This window comes from Notothenia rossii, assembly GCF_949606895.1.
Source record: "Notothenia rossii genome assembly, chromosome: 6".
Taxonomy (NCBI): Eukaryota; Metazoa; Chordata; class Actinopteri; order Perciformes; family Nototheniidae; genus Notothenia; species Notothenia rossii.
In genome coordinates, this window is record NC_136909.1 from 38725749 (window position 1) to 38750796 (window position 25048).

The 25048-nt window shown below is 42.1% G+C and overlaps 1 protein-coding gene across 1 annotated transcript; it reads left to right on the forward strand.

The window, feature by feature from the left end:
• The first annotated feature begins 2592 nt into the window (after nucleotides 1-2592).
• Nucleotides 2593-18593, forward strand: LOC307045326 (spermine synthase-like). The gene is made up of 6 exons (XM_079690915.1): nucleotides 2593-2615; nucleotides 9751-9854; nucleotides 10425-10539; nucleotides 10624-10703; nucleotides 17956-18071; nucleotides 18449-18593. The coding sequence occupies exons 2-6, from the start codon at nucleotides 9786-9788 to the stop codon at nucleotides 18477-18479; spliced, it is 411 nt and encodes a 136-aa protein (XP_079547041.1). The 5' UTR covers nucleotides 2593-2615; nucleotides 9751-9785; the 3' UTR covers nucleotides 18480-18593.
• The last annotated feature ends 6455 nt before the right edge of the window (nucleotides 18594-25048 follow it).

The window sequence follows — 25048 nt, forward strand, 5'->3', positions numbered from 1 at the left end:
AGTTTTAAACTATATTTTTGGTTTACTGTCCTATAGTATACATTGGAATGATTTCAAACCTGTTTTTATTTATCCTAATAATTATAAAAGGTGTGCCTTGGAAATATTTGTTTACATAAATTGTGATCAAAACGTTTGATACTCACTGAGATAACTTAGACTAAAGTGAACTATTCAAACCCTCAGAGTCCTTTACCTCACTGAGCCTCTCAGTCTGACAGGACAGAGCTCTCCCTCAACATTATTGTAGAAACAGCTTCTTATATCTGTTAGCGCAGCAGAAGCTAACAACAATCCCCGCCGGTACCACGGTATCCCCGCGGTATCCCCGCGGTATCCCCGCGGTATCCCCTCTCTCTATCTCTCTCACTTTGGCTGTGAGCTGCGGGCGCCTGCTAAGCCAACATCCCCCACTTTCATCACTACAGCGCCCATCATACAGGGCAAATGGAAAATGTAACCGGGTTGAAAAAAGGATGTTATCTTTACTTAATTATGAATTTTGTTACATCAAGGCTGAAAAATCGTTTTTTTTTTTTATTATATCTTGTTGAAGTGCAGATCCCCTGTCCTCCACCAGGGGGTGCTGCAGCACCCTCAGCACCCCTACTTCCCACGGCCCTGCTCTTCAGGAGTCAGCGCGTCATCATTCCAAAAGCTATGCGCCCGGAAATGCTGAGACGGATCCACTACAACCACGTGGGGGGCGAGGCGTGCTACAGGCAGGCCCGTGATACACTTTACTGGCCCGGTATGCAAGGGGAAGTCAAGGATTATGTGCAAAAGTGCTCTGTGTGCAATGAGTATGCACACGAACAACAGAAAGAGACCATGATGTCACACCCGCTCCCCACACGTCCCTGGCAGCTAGTAAGCATGGATCTGTACAGCTACGCAGCACAGAACTTCTTGCTCGTGGTGGACCATTATTCTGACTTTTGGGAGATCGACCTGCTCCCTGACCTATCAGCGGACACCACGATCCGTAGATGCAAGGCACAGTTTGCACGCTACGGTGTCCCAGACAGGGCCATTTCTGATGGTGGAGGCCAGTTTCAGCGTCGTACGCGAGAGAGAGATCAGAGAGCAGATCAGCTGCTGCTGACGGAGAACACGCAGCTCTGCATTATCACAGCTCCGCCGCTGTGACGCATCGTTGAGCCGAGCAACATACACTAAGAGTTAGACCTAACAAACTTAGCTAGTTTATCTACTCTGGAACAAGCTAAACTAGTTATAAATATATTTATTCTTTTCTGTCGGGTCAGTTATTACAGGTTCAGCGAGCTGCACGAGACTGACGGGCTGTCAGTGGAGGTAGAGGAAAAGAGAGCACCCCGTTTATTTTTCCCATTTTATTATCCAGAATTACTGTAAACCTTTGAATAAAGTAGTTAATCTACTATTCGTAGTGTGTGTAAATGCATTAATTATGTTTGTTTTTTTCAAATCTCACGTACCCCCTGCAGTACTCCAACGTACCGCTAGGGGTCCGCGTACCCCCATTTGAGAACCACTGCACTAGATGATGACACCGTTGATCATGGTAACTTTTTAGAGATGATTGTTTTGCTGGGAAAATATGATGTGTGTCTCAAGGAACACCTCACTCTGTGTATAGAAAAGAGCAAGCAAATACACCAGTCTGGTTTGAGACAAGGTAGAGGTGCCCTTGTCACTCTCCTATATAAAACAACCATCAACATCATCATCACCACCATCCAACGCCTAATGAAGGCCACCATCGCCACTGAAGTCCGGGAATCTGGCATGTATTCTGTCCAGATTGACACCACACAGGACATCACAGCCCAAGATCAGTGCTCTGTTGTCATACGATATGTGACAGACATTGTTCATGAGCGACTTGTTGCTGTAATTAAATGTGAGGCATCTACTGGGCAGTGCTTTGCACAGCTTGTTGTGAATGAAGTGCTGGAGACCATGAAACTGGATGTGAGGCAGTGTATTGGAAATTCCACCGATGGAGCCTCCAATATGCAAGGCCAATATAAAGGCTTCTCTGCACAGCTCGCCAAAATGTCCCCCACCCATGTCCATGTATGGTGCTACGCACACGTCCTGAACCTCGTCCTGGCATTCTCTCCAAGAATTAAGCAAGTGTTTGCTGCCATTTGATGACAGAGCAACGGTGGCCAATTTACAGAGTGAGCTCATCAGTCTGGCAGGACAGTGGAATAGGTTGAAGACATCTGTATTTGAGGAATATACAAACAAAACAACAGAGGCTGAGCCAGAGGATGCTGAAGATGAAGCGGAGATGGTATATAAAAAGTGTTCATCTTGCAAGGACTGCCCATTGTGTTGCTACCGTATCCTTAAGCTTTACAACCTCCTGACAGATGCATACCACATCATTGGCCTTGCATACAGGTTCCTGCTTACCCTGTCTGTCACACAGGTAGCATGCGAGCGAAGCTTTTCAACACTAAAATTCATCAAAAACAGGCTCAGCTCGCTCTCTCAACAGAACCTGGAGGCCTTTATGCTCATGGCTACTCAACCAGATGTTTTGAAGATGCTGGATAGTGACCAAATCATAGATGGTGTTGCAGAGAAAAGTGAGCTGCTGCAGAAATGACTAATTCAGTGAGGTAATAATACATTTACATTTATTACTATGTGACTTCTCAATCTTGACACTAATACATTTGTGATTATTGCAGACTATTAAACAACATTAAAAACATGACATTTGTTCTAATGAAGGCTTCAGGTGGATGTCAGTATCACTTCGATAATGTGTACATAACATGCATACAGTATGTTTTGTCTCTCACCCATAGGCCACCCTATTTTTTCCAGAGGGGACTGACTTCTACAACCTTGCTCCCAATGTCAAAATCAACCACTTCAACCCAACCTCCTCCTTTTAAAAGCAACATATGGATGAGCTCACTTATAGACCCAAAAGGGTAGAGAGGGAAGTATTGAAAGAGCTTATTGTTTATAAGTATGTTGCCCTGCCCTCTAGTGTTGTTTTTTTGTGTGTTTGTGGATACAGTAGTATAAAGTATTGTAGCGAGCCCTGGGTTCAGAGGGAGGGGCTTGCATATGGGAGGAGGGGGGGTTGGCAGGGAAACGGGGTTCAGGGGGAGTGGCTGTTACCCTTAGGATAGAAAAGGGGGAAGTGATGTCTGACTCAGAGGTCGTGCGGCTGTGGAGAAGAACGTGTTGCCCACATTCTGTTACTGAGTTTAGACTAGTTAGCTAGCAGGTTTATTGTTTTGGGTGCAGTCACTTTTGCCTCCCCTTGCTTTTCAAATAAATGTTGAAAGAAAAAGTCAATCTGTTTACAGTTCTGTTTCATATGGGTGTTGAGAGATGTATCCATAGATTTAGTCCCTAATTTTGCTCTCAAAATGCACCAGATTGATGCATTTAACTTCAACATTTTAGAAAAAATCTTCCCAGGGGAGCATGCCCCCGGACCCCCCTAGAGGAGTTGAGGTCCACCCCCTGTCAAATTGTCCCACCCACATTGAGGATGCTTCCTACGCCCATGTTTTATTCCATGCGTCAAGTCAGGTAAATTGGGTCAAAATGTTATTGCATCAATAATCTGTTAACATTAAAATCACTAAATATATGCTGTAACTATTTTGCTCTAGGCAACTCAAGGGCTCAGGTAATGTAATTACTATATGAATAATGGTCCAAAATAAATAACATTAAATGTATAGGGTTTTTTGTTAAGTAACATGCTTTCGTCGCCTACCGGCCGATACATGCCACACATTAAGTGGGCCTGTCTGTCAGTTAATCCCAGGGGCACTTTTTCTTCCCAGTACGCCCCTGGACCCATCTTCCCCCCACTGCCTTTTTACCTCGTGGCAACTGGGTGAGGGGGAAGGTCTCGTTCTCCTCCAGAGATCGCATCTCCTCGTCCATGGAATTCTTCCACTGCCTTGACTTTTCTGACACTATGGCATCATTGTAGGTTTGAGGAATATCACAGACTGCTCTGTATCAAAAGTCTATGCATGTTTGTGCTTTGTCCTCTGCATCCTCAGTCTCAAAATCCCGTAGATGAGTTGGTCTCCTTTTGTTTCTCTGTGGATACCTTTTGGTTACAGTCTCTGTGGCTTTACTCGGCTGTGTACATTCAGTCTCTTCAAGTGAAGTATCAGGCACACACATCTGAATACCATGAATTTATACATTTTCTACATTTATATCATTGCCTATGGCCCTGGAGTGTGCATCCTCATGACCACATTCTATGTGTGATTCAGATGTTTGTGTTTCCTTTTCTTTTGCGCTTTTGGTTGTGAATTTCACCAACCTGTGCTCTTGCACCTTCTCTGTTTTTGGGTAATACACCAGATAAGCTGGACTGTTTTTATCAGAGCCAATGAAAACCCCTTGCTCAGATCTAGAGTCTAGCTTCCCTTTTTCTTGTTTGTAAGCAAAACATGTTGTACAACATTTTTGCAGTTTGGATACATTTGGTTCTTTGCCTGTGAACCACTCGTATGGCGTTTTCTTTGTGCGCCTGCTGTAGCACCTGTTTCTTACAAAAGCTGCAGTCTGCATAGCGTAGTTCCATAGCTTGTCTGGTAACCCACTCTCTTATCAGTAGGCATCTGCTCATATCATAGAGTTCGCCAGCTTCTCTCTGCTGTACCATTTTGGTGTGGTGAATAGGGTGCAGACGTTTCATATCTAATCCTATTTTTAGTTAAGAGTGCCTGAAAGTCTCGGCTTGTAAACTCAGTGCCGTTGTCTGAACGAATACACTTGACTTCTCCATAAGGTGCCATGTCTGCCAAGAACCTTTCTGTGGCTTGCACTGTATCACTTTTTGACTTCAGAAAATATACCATCACGGTGCCTGAATAGTCATCTGTAAATGACTGTGCATATCTGTGGCCTTCTCTGCTCAGTGTTGACATGGACCAGTTAAATCAGTATGTACACTCTAAAAACAAATGCCTTGGCTCAACAAAGAAAATCAACGCAAGTTTGCATCGATGTTTATCGAGTTAAGACGACTAATGAAATTGTCTTAAAGCAACAAAGTTATTTGAGTTAGGGGAGAAGGCTTTTCCTCTACAATCAGGTGTTCTCAATTACCACTTACTTAATAATTGGTAGCATAAACACAAGTTTTTAAGTTGATTACTCAAAAATTAAGTTGTTCCAACTTGTTTTACCACATGATTTACAAGGAATTTTAAGTTCTATGTACTTAATTACCCTTACTATTTACTATTACTTAATTGTGAACACACGTTTTTAAGTTGACAACCATTTATAAATTAAGTTGCTCCAAATATATTGCATTCAATAGTTTCTTCTTTTTTTATTATGTTTTTGCCTTTAAAGAAAGAAATTAATTGATTCCACAACAAAAATATTAGGCAATTCACTTTTTATTTTGAACTGCAGTTGTTTATTTCAACACATGATGTCTCAATCAGGAGAGAATTCATTTAGTTTGAACATTTATTGACACATGCCATATGATAAGGTGCATGAACACCTGAAATCACAGCTGACTGCAGGAGAGAGGAGAACCATTTTATAGTTTGGCTGCAGCATGTTGATTGGCTGCTGGAGAATGAGGTGACATGTAATAGGTTAAAGAGAACGCCTGTGATGAGCTGATTATATGCAGCTGCGGAGTGAATGTATATACACCCAGTCTTCCTGAAAGAACTTGCGCTGAGCTTCATTTAAATCTTGAAATAAAAGATAAATAACACATTTAAATTGCCCCACAAATAATAAATAAACACATTAGCCATATTACCATGGGAAATGGGGACACAGCAAATAAATGCTGCCATCACAACGAAGTTAGAGGCCTTTGCATATTTAAAACCAGTGCCAAATATGTAAAAATCTGTAAAGTTTTTGTAAAACTACAGAAACAAACTCTCAATGGCCACCAATCTGCAGATCACACACATTAATTTGACAAAAGATGTAACAAAGATGTTTACTCTGCCGACAGTCATTATTTCAAACAGTATGAGCACATTCAACGCAGAATGCTTGCTCATTCATTCGTTTCCCTCGACCACGGTGGTTGCCATCGTATGGTCAGATCCTGGGGTGGACCGGTCACTGATAATATCGATATTCATGTCCTTTTGAAGCACATTAATTAACAGGTTAGCGCATAAGAGATAATGAATTAGGTAATTGCATACTTTTTAAACTGTCACACTTAGCGAATTCAGAGCCATTATTACCAGCTGCTAAAGCAACACTGGTATTGTTTTCACCTATTGAGTCTACATGTGTGTGTCATCATGGCAATGTGGTCCTGAAGACACACAGAGGTGCTTTTGAGTACTTTGCCTAGTGTTTAAATGCATGTGGACAGATTTTGTCAATCACAACCGTGCAAGTTTTAGTGTATCTTCTCATCTTTTTTGCAGGTTCCATACAATATTTTAACTGGTTAAGTGAAGAGCAGAAGCCACTTTTCACATTTGACACAATCCTTTTCCCATGCCATTGCCGTCAACACCTATCCATGCTGAACGTTGCTAAGATATTATTGATTGGGGTGTGGCCAAAAGTGCAATATGCTTCAAAATGTAACTGACAGAGAGCAGTGCTTTTGTCCTGTGTTTTTACACTGTGCCCATGGATTTTATTTTATTTCAAGATTTTGAATCACGTCGCTAAACTCCTTGAAAAGGTCCTCTTCCTTTTCTCCATGGTACACGACAAGGCAGCGGATGGCTATAGTTCTCTGCATACTTCAGTTGTATTGTGCTATTTTTTAAAAAGGAAAAAAAGAGAAATAACCTAAATTAATATATTCTGAATGGGTGACTGCCAACAACTTGCATTTCAATGACAACTCTAAATAATGATCCTACCTCAAGAAGCATGTCCTTGATCTGCTTCACCGAGATTCATTTTTAATAAAAAGCGATATCACAATAGTAACCAAAGTATTTGTACTCTCACAGTAGCCTCTACTACTTTGTATCCTCTCACATAACTATTCACAGTTCAAAGACTGCTAATTTTGGTCAAACAGCAATTTGCCTATACAGTGCAACTACAAGGCTATCTACTGTATTTGAACGACAAAAGATGTCACTCACCTTAAAATGTCCTTTGTATATTTCTATTTGTCTTAACTGTCGGAACTTGTCCAGGCATGTTAAGTGGGAGTGGACTTGAAATCCTTAACTCAAGGTTCAGAACAATGAAATTATCAAGCCAATTGCATTACTTACTACAACTTGAATTTTGTTTTAAGTCAATTAACGCAGAAATCAGAGTTCAAATTACACACAATATTAAGTTGATGTAATTACCAACATTATTACGTCAACACAACTTATAAATTAATGTTTGCAACTTAAAATGTTTATCTAAATCAATTAACTCACATTTTGATCTTGCAACCATGCATTTAATTAAGTGGAGCTGAAAGGTTGCCTGAATTCGTTTCTAGAGTGTACTAGCTCTAAGGGTTTCTCAGTCTTTCTGTCTGGCTCCCTATTTCTAGTCTGTGCGAATTTTCCTTGTGTGCACAATTCACATAACTGAGTAGGCTTAACTGTTCCTTTTATCTCCATGCCTGTCACTACACTTTGTAATTTCTGTACATCTTCATAGTCATGAAAATGTCATGCCAAGTTTGCATATCATGACACCCTTTACATTTTTCGACCTTTTCTTTTTGCAGTAACCACACCACACTTTTCTGTAACATGTTCTTGGCTTATGCCCTCTTATTCCACATTTGTAGCATATAACGTTAGCATCTTCTTATTTTCTATTGTTAGGAGACATCCTGCCGGGGCCTCTGCCTTGTCTAACATTAGTTTTCATCACGTTATCTGTGGTTTCTTTTATCTTCAATTGTTCTGCCTCTTGGTATACACACAATCTCCTTTTAAAGTCTATGAATGTAACGTTATCTTCCTTCTGCGTTACATGAACAGCCAGTGGCTTAAAGGTGTCTGGTCGTCCTCCTATTATCATGGCGATTATGAGTCCGTCTCACCTGTTTCCCTCAAAGCCGTGATAATGTTCCCCGCCCGTATAAGGTAGTCGGTAACACTTTCGCTGTTTGTCATGTTTAGCTTGGTCAACGACGTGTAGAGGTTTATTATCCGTGGTTTACTTTTTCGAGAATAATGTTCTTTCAATATTATTTGAGCCATCCTGCCATCATCAGCGGCATCTCGTCTTATCAGTGATAGGCTTTTATCATCTATCAGTCTTATTAGCTCAGCATAGCAATCAGCATTCTTTTTCCTGTCTTCTGCTAGCTGTTCAGGACTATTTCCAGTGGGTTCATGGAGAATAGTTTCTTTTAATTTCAGGATATGTAGACAGCCTAAGAATCTTGTTTCCCAAAGGTCATATCATCGGTTCCATCGAACAAAAGCTGTGGCGCTAAAACTCCCGTTGCTCTGCTTGCCATCTTGTTAGCACAGCGATTAGCTTGCTAAACTAGCTTGTTAGCGTTGGGTTCTCACTTAATACGTTGCGTGTAATATCTCCAGCTACTTCTTTACTTATTGGTCCACATAGTTTGTAGAAGTCCCGTGTAATACTTCGCGTTAAACTTCTTCTGGAAAACTAACATGAGTCCAACTTTGCCTGGACCCATAACCTATTAAACCAGGGGTGGGGAACCTCCGGCTCCGGGCCGTATACGGCCTGCGAGACCATTTGGTACGGCTCTCGAGGTAATTTATAAACACACGCAAAAAAAGAAAAAAAGCGAGTGCCTGTTTTTCCTGGCCAAGATCAGGGTCCTTGAACACAACACGAGCCTAACGTGTCATCACGTGGTATGTCTCGTCTGACAGGGGTGCAGTTCTGACGGAGAGCACCAGAACGCCACTCCGGCACTTCAGAAATTGCAGTACCCATAAGGAGCCGTACACATGCCGTAGTTTTTGCGTGGCTGTGTCTTTAGTTGAAAGCCCAGTGGGCGATCTGTTCATCTGTCATACTGATCATACAGTCAATAACTTTGTTGTTATTAGCATCTGGTTAGCTAGCTATGCTAACGAATATAAGAAGCTTTTTCTCCAACCAGTAGGTAAAGGCACATCTTTATCATCTTTATTGATATCTTTATTTATTTTATCTTTATTTATCTGTTGATATTTTTGTTTTACTTGCTTGTAAGTGCTTTGAGCACCAGGAAAAGCGCTTTATAAATGTAATGTATTATTATTATTATTATTATTGATATGATCATTGTAGTTATAAAAAAAGAGAATAAAGTAAACAGGTATAAAATATACTATATGACAGTACAACAAAGTTGTTATTAATAAACAAGAATACACTTTGAAAGGGGAGTGATTTGTAAAATATCCATAAAGAAAAAGAAAATCTGCTTACAGTTCTGTTTCATATGGATGTTGAGATGTATTCATAGATCTCTTCATTTTGCTCTCAAAGTGCACCAGATCGATGAATTTAACATTGCCGGTCAAACATTTAAAAACAAATCTTCCCAGGGGAGCATGCCCCCCGGACCCCCCTAGAGGGTGCATGCATGCGCGAGTCATGGTAAGATCTCTGGATTAAGATGTTGCTTTTTCTTTGCACAGCATGAAAGAAAGGCGAAATGAATGGGCTGTGATCTTAGTTTTTTTAAGCAGAGGTCAATAATTTGTACGGCCCTCGTAGGATGTTGAAATGGCCCTTGAGAGGAAAAAGGTTCCCCACCCCTGTGTTAAACTAATAAAGTATGCGCAATCATTTTTCTTCTCTCATCCATTTATTCAGGGAGATAACAAGCATGGCAGTGCTGCGCAATCAACATGAGACAAATAGCGCTCCGCGCTTATTATGCCTATGACGTCACAATGGGACGTACCATTAAACATGAAGTAAGGGTGCTATTACAAAGTAATACATAACATACTTAACTCCTCTGTTGCTCTCCCTGAAGTTTCTCCCATTTTTCCCTTTAAACTGTGGGTTTTTCTTCGGAAGTTTTTCCTTGTACGATCTGAGGGTCTAAGGTCAGAGGATGTCGTTTTCTCATACTGATATTCTGCACAAACTGTGCTGTTGTATTTACTGTATAGTGTCCTTACTGTAAGGTAATTATATGTACAGCACTTTGGCTCGACCAAAAATCGTTTTAAAAATGCGCTATATAAATAAAACATGATTTGATTTGATTTATTTGACAACATTAGTTGTTCATATATTGTTAATAGAAAAAAAAAATCAACTAATGAAAACTCATTAAAGTTAGCTCAACCTTTGCCAGTTGCAAAATTAAGATCATTGACACATGGATCAATCATTATTCCAGTTGTATATAACATATGTTAATCTGAAAATGCCCACTCTGCACAAAACGAGATTTTCAAACCGGATGTATGAATCATATTTTCCAAATAAAAAAGAGAGGAAGGTTGTGTTGACTCCCCTCATCTTCTTCGTTACAGATAATAGTTAGCGACTGTGTCCCTGTGCTGAAGAAGTTTATTGAGGAAGGAAACACGTTTGATTACGTGACAAACGATCTGACTGGTATCCCACTGTCCACGGAGCCAGAAGAAGGTTTGTGTGTTTGTCCCATCAAATATGTCTATTCGCACATGAATGCAACTCATTTTATTAATCTTGTCTAATTTCCTGTTGTAGACTCTGCTTGGGAGTTCCTGCGAAACGTCTTGGATATGTCAATAAAAGTCCTGCGTCCCTCTGGGAAATATTTAACACTGGTGAGTCTGTATGTGTAGTCCAATCTGTCTATACATTAATAGTAACTATTTATTTAATAAATGTTGTTTCAAAACTGTCCAACAGAAATATTAGAATGAATGGAAAATCCTTTAATAAGGGATGAAGTCATTTTATATTTATATGTATTGTAAAGCATAATTTCTACTTGTAGCCCTCAAGCTATGGTTAAAGAAAATCGTAAGCTACAATATGTGCATTTTCCTTTGTTTACTTCTGTAACATAATGACATTACATTACATTTAGCTAACGCTTTTATCCAAAGTGACTTACAATAAGTGCGTTCGACCAGCTAGTGAAATAATTTCAGAAAGAAAAAAGAAAAAGTTTGAGAAACACTGGGCTAGTGGATTGTCAAAGAAAAAAATGTCTATGCAAACGTTATTATTAATAATAATTAAAAATTAAAATGGAAAATTAAAAAAATATATATATTATAAAAAATAAATCAATGTTTTTTATAAAAACATTTTTTTTAATTTTCCATTTTTATTTTGTAATCATCTCGCGACCCCCACTCGGGGTCTCACGACCCCCCGGGGGGTCACGACCCCCACTTTGGGAACCCCTGATCTAGGCGAGAGATGACGAAAGCCTGGACCAGAACCTGCGTCGCTTTCTGGGTCAGCTGGGGACGTATTCTCCTGATGTTGTAAAGGGTGTATCTACAGCAGCGGGTTGTAGCAGCTATATTTGCAGTGAAGGACAGTTTGTTATCTAGGGTCATACCTAGATTCCTTGCAGTCTGAGTCAGGGAAACAATCGAGGTGCCGATGTTGATTGTTAGGTCAAGACTGGGACAATCTTTTCCTGGAAGGAAAAGCAGTTCAGTCTTGTCAAGGTTGAACTTGAGGTGGTGAGCAGACATCCACTGAGAGATGTCAGCTAGACAAGCAGAGATGCGTGCGACGACCTGGGTCTCAGAGCGGGGAAAGGACAGAATTAATTGGGTGTCGTCAGCGTAGCAGTGGTATGAAAAACCATGCGGGCTAATGACTGATCCAAGCGAGTTTGTGTACAAGGAGAAGAGGAGGGGACCAAGAATAGAGCCCTGAGGGACCCCTGTAGTTAATTGACAAGGGTCGGACTCGGACCCTCTCCAAGTTACCCTGTAGGTGCGGTCTTTGAGGTATGAGGTGAGGAGGGAAAGTGCAGAGCCTGAAACTCCAAGTTCTTTGAGAGTGCGAAGGAGGATCTGATGATTCACCATGTCGAATGCAGCAGACAGGTCCAAAAGGATGATGACAGAGGAGAGGGAGGCTGCTTTAGCCGTGTGCAGTTCCTCAGTGACAGCAAGGAGGGCAGTTTCTGTTGAGTGACCTGCCTTGAAACCAGACTGGTGCGGATCCAGAAGGTTGTTCTGATGGAGATAACAGGAGAGTTGTTTAAAGAAAGCGCGTTCAAGTGTTTTAGACAGGAACGGGAGGAGAGAGACAGGCCTGTAGTTTTATAACATCCGATGGGTTGAGAGTGGGTTTCTTTAGGAGAGGGTTTACTCTTGCCTCCTTGAGACTGTTCGGAAAGTGACCAGAAGTTAGAGAAGTGTTGATGAAATGGGTGAGAAACGGTAGAATATCAGGAGCGATAGTTTGAAGGAGGTTTGAAGGGATAGGGTCCAGAGGACAGGTGGTAGGACGGGCAGAGGTAATGAGGGTAAGAACCTCACTTGGAGAGAGAGGGGAGAAGGAGGTTAGTGTGTGGGTGAAGGGATGGTCTGGTGACCCAGTTGTGAGTAAAGGTGAGTCAGAAAAAGAAGAGCCAATATCATCAACCTTTTTTTCAAAGTGGTTAACAAAGTCGCTTGACAGAAGGGAGGAGGGGGAAGGGGCTTTGGGGGGGTCCAAGAGGGCGGAGAAGATGGAAAATAGTTTTTTGGGATTGGAATAGGAAGATTGGATCTTATCTTGAAAGAAAGTGCTTTTTGCCTGAGAGATGGAAGCAGAGAAAGAGGAGAGGAGAGCCTGATAGGTTAGGACAGGGGTCTGCAACCTTTTTTCTGGAGCCGCAAAACATATTTCATAGCTTGATAGCGAATAAAGTTGTATTTATTGTTATATCAGAAAAAAACTACATTTTTTTTGCATTTATTAGGCTATGTATTACATTATATAAAACTGTTAACTTCTAATAAGAAACAAAGAACTCCTAAGGAGAATTCAAAATAATACACAGGCCTACTTTCAAATAAATGAAACACAGCACTTGGGAAGTCCTCTGCACATTTGAAGGTAAAAAAAAGATGATTAAAATGGGCCCACTTTGAAATAAATAAAACCTATAGCTGCACCCTAAAAAGAGTTAAAGGTAGGGTAGGTAAGAATGGAGAAACCAGCTCGAGTGCGCTAGAATTTGAAAATACACAGCCGGAAAAAATCTGCCTCTTCCTTCAGACTTCCTCCTCCAACACACACGAACGAGCATCATCAATGAGGGCACGAGATAAGTTTGTGCACAGATGGAAGGCTGACAGGAAGATAGGCCATCCAGTTATTTTAGGCGGGCCGGCTCAGATGATTGGTCGTGCTTTTTACAGCGCTACGGCTTCCAGAGATTAATTTTTGTATGTATTTATTGTCAAAGCATTTAATATATTCATTGCTATTGGGATGTTAAGAGCATTCCATGGAATATAACAAAAAGTGTTTTCTGAAATAAATTACATACCCCATTGAATTATGACTGAAGATTGTCAGCTGTCTTCCTCTCCCTTGTTGTTCCTCGATACTTAAAGGCTGCAGCACCGTTGACAACTTCTCTCTACATATATCAAACATACCGGTAAACCAGCATCGTTTGCTGTGAAAGCATATAACTCTGTCCTCACAGAATTAAATCCTGTGTTCCTCCGGTACTTTTCTTTGATTTATCCATAGTTCGCTCATCGAGCCGGTGGTCAGGTTATTCACCCGCAGGAAAAGACGCTCGCGCGGGACCGTAGCAGGATGTGACGCATATTTTAGTTGACCTAATTAAAACCGTTTAGTTTTTTATTTATGTGTCACAGTATCACCTCAAAATACAAGATACGAAACATTTTCAACCATGAAACAAAATATAAATAGTCCTACAAATACTTTTATTTTATTTCCTTCTTATTCTTGTCCTAAGCTCAAGGGAGCCAGAGCAGAGGGCTTAAAGGGCCGCGGGTTGCCGACCCCTGGGTTAGGAGGTCGTCATGGTGTTTGGATTTCCACCATTTCCGCTCTGCTGCCCGAAGGATGGTTCTATTAGCACACAGTGCATCATTTAGCCAGGGAGCCGGAGGGGACTGACGAGCCTGCCGAGATGTGAGAGGACAGAGAGAGTCCAGAGAGGATGAGAGAGTAGAGAGGAGGGTTTCTGCAGAAGAGTTTGGAGGCAGAAGTTGGAACGAGTCAGAGGAAGGGAGGGCTGAGAGCACCGATGAGGCAAAGGTAGAGGGGGAGAGGGAACGAAGGTTTCGGCGGACAGGTGCAGAATGAGAAGAGATTAGTTTGTTATGTTTGGAAAGGGGTAGAGAGAATGAAATGAAGTGATCGGATGTGTGAAGCGGGTTTACAGTGAGGTTAGAAGTAGTGCAGTTCCTTGAGAATATGAGATCAAGGACATTGCCAGCGTTATGAGTTGGTGGGGATGGAGACAGTGAGAAAGCAAAGGCGGTTAAAAGAGATGTTAGTTCAGCTATCTTCCCTGTCTGGAGGTTGAAGTCTCCGAGAAGTACAGCGGGAGGGCCAGTTTCAGGGATTTGTGAGAGGAGATTACCTAATTCCTCCAAGAAGTCCCCCAAGGCGCCTGGTGGACGGTAGAGAACAACAATGGTTAATTGTATAGGATGGGTTACTGTGACGGCATGGAATTCAAAGGTGGAAGGAGTGAAGTTAGGTAGCTTGAAGAGGGAAAAGCTCCATTTAGGAGAGAGCAGGAGACCAGTGCCACCTCCTCTGCCAGAGGGTCTGGGTGTATGGGAGAAGGAATATGCTGTGGAGAGAGCTGCTTGGGTGGATGTGTTGGATGGAGTGATCCAGGTCTCAGTGAGAGCAAGGAAATCCAGAGACTGCAGGGAAGCGTAGCCAGAAATGAAGTCAGCTTTAGGAACAGCTGACTGGCAGTTCCACAGGCCCCCTAAAACTAGATGTTGGATCTCAGTGGAGCATGTGGGATAGACGAGAGCAGGCCGGTTATATCGATTAGGAGATACACAGGGCCAGTGATAATTGCGGGAAGACACATAAACAGGAATGGAGAAAATACACATGATTATAGCATGAGGTAGTGATGGCAGTTTGACACTGAAGCTTCGAACGGAGCTTCAACCCTGGACTTCCTATTCCATAGAAGCAGTGCTTCGAAGCTTGTTTCAAATCACGTGACATGTGACGTCCGAAGCAGCAACTGCTTCAAATCACGTGACATGTGACGTCCGAACCAGCAACTGCTTCATTTCCTGAATGAATCAACTCACTGGTTCGCCGTCCAATCAGGTGTTTCAATGCACTGCCTCGTCTCGATTCTGACAGGTGACAGGTTGAAACAGTTTCAAATTTGAGCGCTTCAACACTTTATAACCGCTCTAAACAATGCGCAATGTGTGGGTTGTTGTCGTAGTTTGCATTGTTGCTGTTGAGTTGTTGTTGGCATTGCATTTGAATTGGATCATTATAGAGCAAGCCAGGAAGAAAAATAGGTCGTTCTGGCTCGTGAAACACTTCGAAATGTGGAGAAGTTGTGAACAAAAAGACAATGAGTAATATAAAAACACTTCGATGGTCTAAGGAATTGATAGTCCAGTGGATAGAGCCGGCGGCCAGGATGCGGCGATATCCTCCGCGCAGCTGGTTCAAAGCTCGGAATAGTCAAACTTTTAATCATTGCTTTTCAACTTTAATACTTTAATAACTGATAAAAGGCCCTCTCCGCCCAAAAAAATGTCAAGCACTCTCTAGTCTCTTCTCAATAACCCAATACACACTATTATCAATATTTAATTGCAAATAGAACATGATATTCAGTCTTAGTGTGTGAGTGTGTGTGAGTGTGTGTGTGTGTGTGTGTGTGTGTCGAATATTTTTCAAGGCAAAGATGCGTTAAACCCACTGCAGCCTTGCACTTCGCCAGGAGAGGTCGCTGTAACTGAAGCTTCGAGAAATGAACCTATTTCCGACACAATTGTCCAAGTGGTTCGACGCTTCATTCAAAGCTTCATTTTGCCATCACTAGCATGAGGGGCTAAAAAAACTAATAAAATAAAATACTAGAGATACTTAGCTCAATCAAAGTAGGATTTGCCTCCCCTTTGCCTCCCTCGTGACTCCAACAGGACTCTAATGTCTTTGTCAGTCTTACTCCAACAGGACTCTAATGTCTTCGTCTGTCTGACGCTCCAGGAAAGTGCTGCCTAAAATGGACACCTGATTGCTGAGTTCTCACAGCTGTGGGGCCACGCCCCTTTAATTAGTTAACTCTCTGCAGCTGGTGGCCCTCAAAAGGAAATCTAGACTGGCTCCCTCCTGAGTTGTTATTGTATTTTCAGTGTCACAATGGTTTTCCAATTACATTAAACCCTAAGTTATAAAGTTATGAGTTTAACCCTTAATACAGTTACACCTACTCAATAAAGCTCTTAGTATTGTTTAAATCAAAGTTTAACGCTAGCATTCAGTTATTTCAGTTTTAAGGTTTCAGTCAAATTACTTGTCCCAAGTTTCTGCCTGACAGATACTGTAGCGGTTTTGAGATTAAAAATCACAATTTCAGTCAGATCAACTACAGAGCATTTATACAGAGTACACACACTGAAACAGAGAAGTCTAAAAACAGAATGTTACTCACACAATTCTAGAAGTCACCAGTTTTATTCTGTAAAAATCGAGTTGCACACATCACCGTGTAACACTTGCGCTTCTATTGTCTATAGCGCTCCAACACATTGACCGTGATAGGCTAGGGGGCGTGACATCTCTAAGCGGTTTACAAATCAGAAAATAGTTGATCAGCTTACCAATCAGAGCAGACTGGGCTCTAGTTTCAGACAGAGGGTGAAAAAGGTGCATGGAGCCATGTCACTGTAGAACAGGGGTGGGGAACCTTTTTCCTCTCAAGGGCCATTTCAATTTTTTCAACATCCTCCGAGGGCCGTACAAATTATTGACCTCTGCTTAAAAGTACTACAATCACAGCCCATTCATTTCGCCTTTCTTTCATGCTGTGCAAAGAAAAAGCAACCTCTTAATTCACAAGATGTGTGCAAATGTATTTAGTTTCCTATCCATAAGATTTTTTTTTAAATGTTGAAGTTAAAAGCATCTATCTGGTGCACTTTGAGAGCAACATTAAGAGATCTATGGATACATCTCTCAACACCCATATCATATTAGACAGCTGTAAGCAGTTTTTTTTCTTTATGGATATTTTACAAATCACTCCCCTTTCAAACTGTATTCTTGTTTATTAATAACAACTTTTTTTTACAGTCATATAGTATTTTATACCCGTTTACTTTATTCTCTTATTTTTGTATAACTATAATGATCATATAAAGATGTGCCTTTACCTCACTGGTTGGAGAAAAAGCTTCTTATATTCGTTAGCATAGCTAGCTAACCAGATGCTAATAACAACAAAGTTATTGACTGTATGATCAGTATGACAGAGGAACAGATCGCCATTGGGCTTACAACTAAGACACAGCCACGCAAAAACTGCGGCATGTCTACGGCTCCTTATGGGTACTGCTTGGAAGTGCTGGAGCGACGTTCTGGTGCTCTCCGTCAGAACTGCACCCCTGTCAGACGAGACATATACCACGTGATGACACGTTAGGCTCATGTTGTGTTCAAGGACCCTGACCTTGGCCAGGAAAAACAGGCACTCGCTTTGTTTAATTTGTTTGCGGTCTAGATTTCTTAATTTTTTTTCTTTTTTGCGTGTGTTTATAAATTACCTCGAGGGCCGTACCAAATGGTCTTGCGGGCCGTATACGGCCCAGGGGCCGGAGGTTCCCCACCCCTGCTGTAGAAGCACAAAACACAATGTAAACCTGAAAATGAGCAGAATATACCTCTTTACCAAATTCAAGTTTTCTGTTCTCACTGAATGAAGCATATGGATGATTGTTACTTGTGTGAATAACAATATTTTTGCAATGTTGACTCAGTATCTGTCATAGCCGGCCATAATGCCCCCCACCACTTTTCAACACAAAGTGACGCCCTTGATTATCACATGTGACGTTTCTTCTGTGCTGATGGTACCAGGCTGGCTGCGTGAACCTGACAGAGTCTCTCCGTCTGTACGAGGAGGAGCAAGGGAAGCTCTCGTGTCCTGTGGCATTCACCAAAAGGGAGGCGGACATGCCCTTCCTCATGGGACAGTATCCTTTCATCAGTTCCCCCTAACCACCATTTAATATGTCTTTTATTTTATAATATTTTCTGTCTCGCTCATGGATCACATTTTTTGCAAGTTAATCATAATCCGTTCATTTCCTACATATGATTCTGAGATGAGCCATTAGGCATGACGAGTACATTTACTGTATATTTAGATGCCAAAACTTTTGTACTTTACCTTAAGTTAGATTTAGAATGCAGGACTTGTAACAGAGTATTTTAACAATTTAGTATTGCTACTGAGTTCTTCTTTCACCTCTGAATGAAAGCCAAGTATTGATAAGTGGAATTATCATTTGAGATAAATTGTGTATTCCTACTGTAATGTTGTGTAAAGTCCTTCATCTTATTGTGTCAGATGGTTGATGTACTCCGTATGGCAGAAGTAAAGACCTCCAGATTTCTCTGCTTGAATCCGCAGCAGCTAGGATGTAGCCTTAAAAAAAAAAACGAAGAAATATAACAAAAGAACTGGAACTGAGTTCGACACACGTGTGGAAGTGCTGGTGCCAAACTGATGAAAGGGGGGAAACGATAAAAGCCTACATTTTTTGTACTTGCTTTAGAAATTGGAAATGTCTAGAAAAGCATACATGCGTCTGTTATTTACATGGATTTATGTTTTTTCATTGTTTATATACTTTCTGAAAGGGTTCTCGTCTGTTAGTTATTTGTTGGAGCAGGGTTTTTTTTTTTTTTTTTTAACAAAATGCTTTTGTGTAAGGCAAGGCAAGGGAATTTTTTTTTTATAGCACTTTTCAACACAAGGCGTTTCAAAGTGCTTTACAAAAAATGAAAGACATTAAGAAAATGGCATTTAAAATCAGTCATTAAAATGAAAAGTTAATAAAATAAACATTAAAAGAAAGAACAAATACATGGATAAAAGTTACAGTGCAGTTTCAGATGTGAATAGTTCAATTAAAAGCAGCGACAAAAAGAAAAGTCTTCAGCCTGGATTTAAAAGTAGTCAGAGTTGCAGCGGACCTGCAGGTTTCTGGGAGTTTGTTCCAGATATTTGGAGCATAATAACTGAATGCTGCTTTACCATGTTTAGTTCTGACTCTGGGGACAGAAAGCTGACCAGTCCTTGAAGACCTGAGAGATCTTGATGGTTCATAATTTAGCAGGAGGTCAGAAATGTATTTTGGGCCTAAACCATTCAGTGCTTTATAAACCAGCAGCAGTATTTTGAAATATATTCTTTGACACACAGGAAGCCAGTGTAATGACTTCAGAACAGGAGTGATGTGATCCACTTTCTTAGTGTTAGTGAGGACTCGACCAGCAGCGTTCTGAATCAGCTGCAGCTTTCTAATAGATTTTTTAGTGAGACCTGTGTAATTGATGCTTATGTTCTAACCATATGCCTATGATGATGATGATGTTGATGGTGATGATGGTGAAATCCGCCCACAATAATATCATCATTGCACTACTTTCTTTGCAATAGCTGAGCTGTAATAACTCAATTCATTTTTTGTTGGGTGACAGGAAAACAGATGGATGCATGGATGTGCCCTCAGAAATCACATTAGTTAGAGCCGCATTATTTTAGTGAAAGGACGTAGGTTGTCCTCATTGAATTTTTTCATGCAGAAACAGCAATGGACTTTTAGCACCCACACATGTATTGATTTATAAAGCGTTATAAAGGTTGAAAATATATTACATTACATTACATTGCATTTAGCTGACGCTTTTATCCAAGGCGACTTACAATAAGTACATTCGACCGGGAAGATACAACCTTGAAGAAAACAGAATCATATAAGTACATCAGGTTTCATAGAGCCAAACATTTCAAGTGCTACTCAACTGGCTTTAGATAAGCCAGCCCTTTATTAGTATATAAGTGCTTTGTTAGTAATTCTATCGCTCGAAGTGGAGTCGAAAGAGATGAGTTTTCAGTCTGCGCCGGAAGATGTGTAAGCTTTCTGCTGTCCTGATTTCAATGGGGAGCTCATTCCACCATTTTGGAGTTAGGATAGCAAATCCACGTGTTTTTACGGATGGGAAATTGGGTCCCCCTCGCAGTGCGGTTGCAGCGAGCTGTTTGGCCGATGCAGAGCGGAGTGCACGTGCTGGGGTGTACGGTTTAACCATGTCCTGGATGTAGGAAGGGCCAGATCCATTCGCAGCATGGTACGCAAGTACCAGTGTCTTGAAGTGGATAGCAGTTACCGGAAGCCAGTGAAGGGAGCGGAGGAGCGGCGTGGTGTGGGAGAATTTTGGAAGGTTGAAGACCAGACGAGCCGCTGCATTCTGGATGAAATGCACAGGTCGGATGGCACATGCAGGTAGACCAGCCAGGAGGGAGTTGCAGTAGTCTAGTCGTGAGATGACGAGAGCCTGGACCAGAACCTGCGCTGATTCTGGGTCAGCTGGGGAAGTATCCTCCCGATGTTGTAAAGCGTGTATCTGCAGCAGCGGGTTGTAGCAGCAATGTTTGCATTGAAGGACAGTTTGTTATCTAGGATCACACCCAGATTCCTTGCAGTCTGAGTCGGGGAAACAACAGAGGTGTCGATGTTGATTGTTAGGTCAAGAGTGGGACAATCTTTTCACGGAAGGAAAAGCAGTTCAGTCTTGTCAAGGTTGAGCTTGAGGTGATGAGCAGACATCCACCGAGAGATGTCAGCTAGGCAAGCAGAGATGCGTGCGACGACTTGGGTCTCTGAGCGGGGAAAGGACAGAATTAGTTGGGTGTCGTCAGCGTAGCAGTGGTATGAAAAACCATGCGGGCTAATGACAGATCGAGCGAGTTTGTGTACAAGGAGAAGAGGAGGGGACCAAGAACAGAGCCCTGAGGGACCCCTGTAGTTAATTGACAAGGGTCGGACTCAGACCCTCTCCAAGTTACCCTGTAGGTGTGGTCTTTGAGGTATGAGGTGAGGAGGGAAAGTGCAGTGCCTGAAACTCCAAGTTCTTGGAGAGTGCGAAGGAGGATCTGATGGTTCACCGTGTTGAATGCAGCAGACAAGTCCAGAAGGATGATGACAGAGGGGAGGGAGGCTGCTTTAGCAGTGTGCAGTTCCTCAGTGACAGCAAGGAGGGCAGTTTCTGTTGAGTGACCTGCCTTGAAACCAGACTGGTGCGGATCCAGAAGGTTGTTCTGATGGAGATAACAGGAGAGTTGTTTAAAGACAGCGCGTTCAAGTGTTTTAGAGAGGAACGGGAGGAGAGAGACAGGCCTGTAGTTTATAACATCAGACGGGTTGAGAGTGGGTTTCTTTAGGAGAGGGTTTACTCTTGCCTCCTTGAGACTGTTTGGAAAGTGACCAGAAGTTAGAGAAGTGTTGATGAAATGGTTGAGAAACGGTAGAATATCAGGAGCGATAGTCTGAAGGAGGTTTGAGGGTATAGGGTCCAGAGGACAGGTGGTAGGACGGGCAGAGGTAATGAGGGTAAGAACCTCACTTGGAGAGAGAGGGGAGAAGGAGGTCAGTGTGTGGGTGAAGGGAGGGTCTGGTGACCCAGCGGTGAGTAAAGGTGAGTCAGAAAAAGAAGAGCGAATATCATCAACCTTTTTTTCAAAGTGGTTAACAAAGTCGCTTGACAGAAGGGAGGAGAGGGAAGGGGCTTTGGGGGGGTCCAAGAGGGTGGAGAAGATAGAAAATAGTTTTTTGGAATAGGAATATTGGATCTTATCCTGAAAGAAAGTGCTTTTTGTCTGAGAGATGGAAGCAGAGAAAGAGGAGAGGAGAGCCTGATAGGTTAGGAGGTCGTCATGGTGTTTGGATTTCCACCATTTCCGCTCTGCTGCCCTAAGGATGGTTCTATTAGCACGCAGTGCGTCATTTAGCCAGGGAGCAGGAGGGGATTGACGAGCCTGCTGAGATGTGAGAGGACAGAGAGAGTCCAGAGAGGAGAGTTTCTACAGCAGAGTTTGGAGGCAGGAGTTGGAACGAGTCAGAGGAAGGGAGGGCTGAGAGCACCGATGAGGCAAAGGTAGAGGGGGAGAGGGAACGAAGGTTACCGCGGACAGGTGCAGAATTAGAAGAGATTAGTTTTTTATGTTTGGAAAGGGGTAGAGAGAATGAAATGAAGAAGTGATCGGATGTGTGAAGCGGGTTGACAGAGAGGTTAGAAGTAGTGCAGTTCCTTGAGAATATGAGATCAAGGACATTGCCAGCGTTATGAGTTGGTGGGGATGGAGACAGTGAGAAAGCAAAGGTGGTTAACAGAGATGTTAGTTTGTCTATCTTCCCTGTCTGGAGGTTGAAGTCTCCGAGAAGTACAGCGGGAGGGCCAGTTTCAGGGATGTGTGAGAGGAGATTATCTAATTCCTCCAAGAAGTCCCCCGAGGCGCCTGGTGGACGGTAGAGAACAACAATGGTTAATTGTATAGGATGGGTTACTGTGATGGCATGGAATTCAAAGGTGGAAGGAGTGAAGTTAGGTAGCTTGAAGAGGGAAAAGCTCCATTTGGGAGAGAGAAGGAGACCAGTGCCACCTCCTCTGCCAGAGGGTCTGGGTATGTGGGAGAAGAAATATGCTGTGGAGAGAGCTGCTTGGGTGGATGTGTTGGATGGAGTGATCCAGGTCTCCGTGAGAGCAAGGAAATCCAGAGACTGCAGGGAAGCTTAGCCAGAAATGAAGTCAGCCTTAGGAACAGCTGACTGGCAGTTCCACAGGCCCCCTGAAACTAGATGTTGGATCTCAGTGGAGCATGTGGGCTAGACAAGAGCAGGCCGGTTATATCGATTAGGACAGGGGTTCCCAAACTTTTCAGCCCGCGACCCCCAAAATAACGGTGCCAGAGGCTGGCGACCCCCTGGAGGCTCTGTTTGAGAAACAGAGCCTCGTTGCGGGGAAATGGATTAGGAGATACACGGAGCCAGTGATAATTGCGAGAGGACACATGAACAGGAATAGAAAAAATACGCATGAATATAGCATGAGGGGTTAAAAAACCAAAGAGAATTGAATAAAACAAAGAAAACACCAGCGATAGTTAGCTCAATCAAAGTAGGATTTGCCTCCTCTTTGCCTCCCTCGTGACTCTCACAGGACCCCAATGTCTTTGTGAGTCTTACTCCCACAGGACTCCAATTTCTTTGTCAGTCTTCGTCTGGCTGACGCTCCAGGAAAGAGCCACCTAAGATGGACACCTGATTGCTGAGTTCTCACAGCTGTGGGGGCACGCCCCTCTAATTAGTTAACTCTCTTCAGCTGGTGGGCGACAGCAGAGTGTTCCTGCCGCTTTGAGGTGATTTTTCGGACTGAGTAGACGGAGATAGGAGTGAACGTTGAAGTGAGTGCGAGATTGAGAGCAGCTGGTGGAATGGCGTCTTTGAGTCCTGGAGAGGAGGATATGGAAAGTGCATCTGAAGGAGGATGGAATGAAGTAAGGAAAAAGACTTCAAGGAAGAAGATAGACATGTCAAGTGACAGTCTTAGTGAATCTGATTCACAGAATGAATTGAAGAAAGTAAAGAAAAGGATTGAGAATGAAGAGTGGAAAGTGATTGTGGAGTTTGGTGAGCAATCCGCAGCTATGCTACATCCAGTGGCCCTGACTAAAGCAATTCACAAAGAAATTGGATCGATAAAACAAGCAAGATTTCTGAGCAAAGGACGGATGTTGGTTGAGTTGATTAATGCAAAATAACAGGAAAAGTTACTGAAAATGAAGACCCTGAATGAAGTTCGAATTAAATGCCATGTTCCTGGAGCAAATCGGAAAATACTTGGAGTTATCAGTGGAGTTCCCATAGAAATCGGCATAGAAGAACTCAAGAAGGAAATTAAAGGGGGGAAAGTGACTGTAGTAAAGCGTCTTCCTACTAGGTATCAAGGTAAGATAGTGGATAGTTTGTCTGTTCTTCTTCAGTTTGAAGAAACAATACAACAGAAGATAATGATCGGTTGCATGAGCTTTCCAGTAAGAGAATTCATCCCTAAACCTCTGCGGTGCTTTAAGTGCCAAAGGTTTGGGCATGTGGCAGACAAGTGCAAAGCAACTAAGCCCAGGTGTCCAACATGTGCGGGTGCTAAGGTGAAATGTTGTAACTGTGGTGGGGAACATAGTGCTGCGCATCAGGGCTGTGAAGTGCAGAAAAAGGCCAAGGAGGTGCAGAGATACAAAGTGCAAAATAAAGTCTCATATGCTGAAGCAACAGAAAAGGTTTCACTAAACATAGCTAGGAAATCCCAAGAAGCATCAAGTATGTTCTCTTCAAAAGATTTTCCCAAACTCCCACAGGCAAAGGAAATCTCCACAAAGTGTTCACATAAGTGTGTGATAGGAGAGGATGCATTGATTGTTAATAAGTACAAATTTGTGGCCTTTATTGGAAAAGTGGTGAATGTTGCTTTACAACAAACAAAAAAGAGGTCAAGACTGAAAACAATAGTGGAAGCAGCAGGTGAATTTTTGGGGATAAAGGATATAACCGTTGAAATGATACATGATATGCTAGCCACCAATAATGATGATTCACAGATTAGTGAGTAGACGAATGGTTTTTCTCATTCTGCAATGGAATGCTAGAAGCCTTATTGCAAATGGACAAGAATTCAAGACCTATATATATCAGTTAAAAGAAAAACCAGACGTTATTTGTATTCAAGAGACATGGCTGAAGACTAATTTGGAATTCATAATTGGGGGATATACTGCTATAAGACAAGAAAGAAATGATGGCCAGGGAGGGGGATGTGCCATCTTTATCAGAGAAGTCATGTCTTATAGTAAGCTAACATTTAAGAACAGTCATGATTTAGAAATAGTGGGTGTAGAAGTTTGGATTAATAAAAGGAAAATTAGTGTCCTGAATTTTTATAATCCATGTAATAAACTCAAAATAGAGGAATTAGACAGTCTTTGCCAAGGAAATTAAATAATATGGTGTGGTGATTTTAATGCACATAATACAATGTGGGGAGGGAGATCAACAGATTACAACGGACAGGTGGTGGAGGATTTAATGGAGGCAAAGGAATTAGTTTGTTT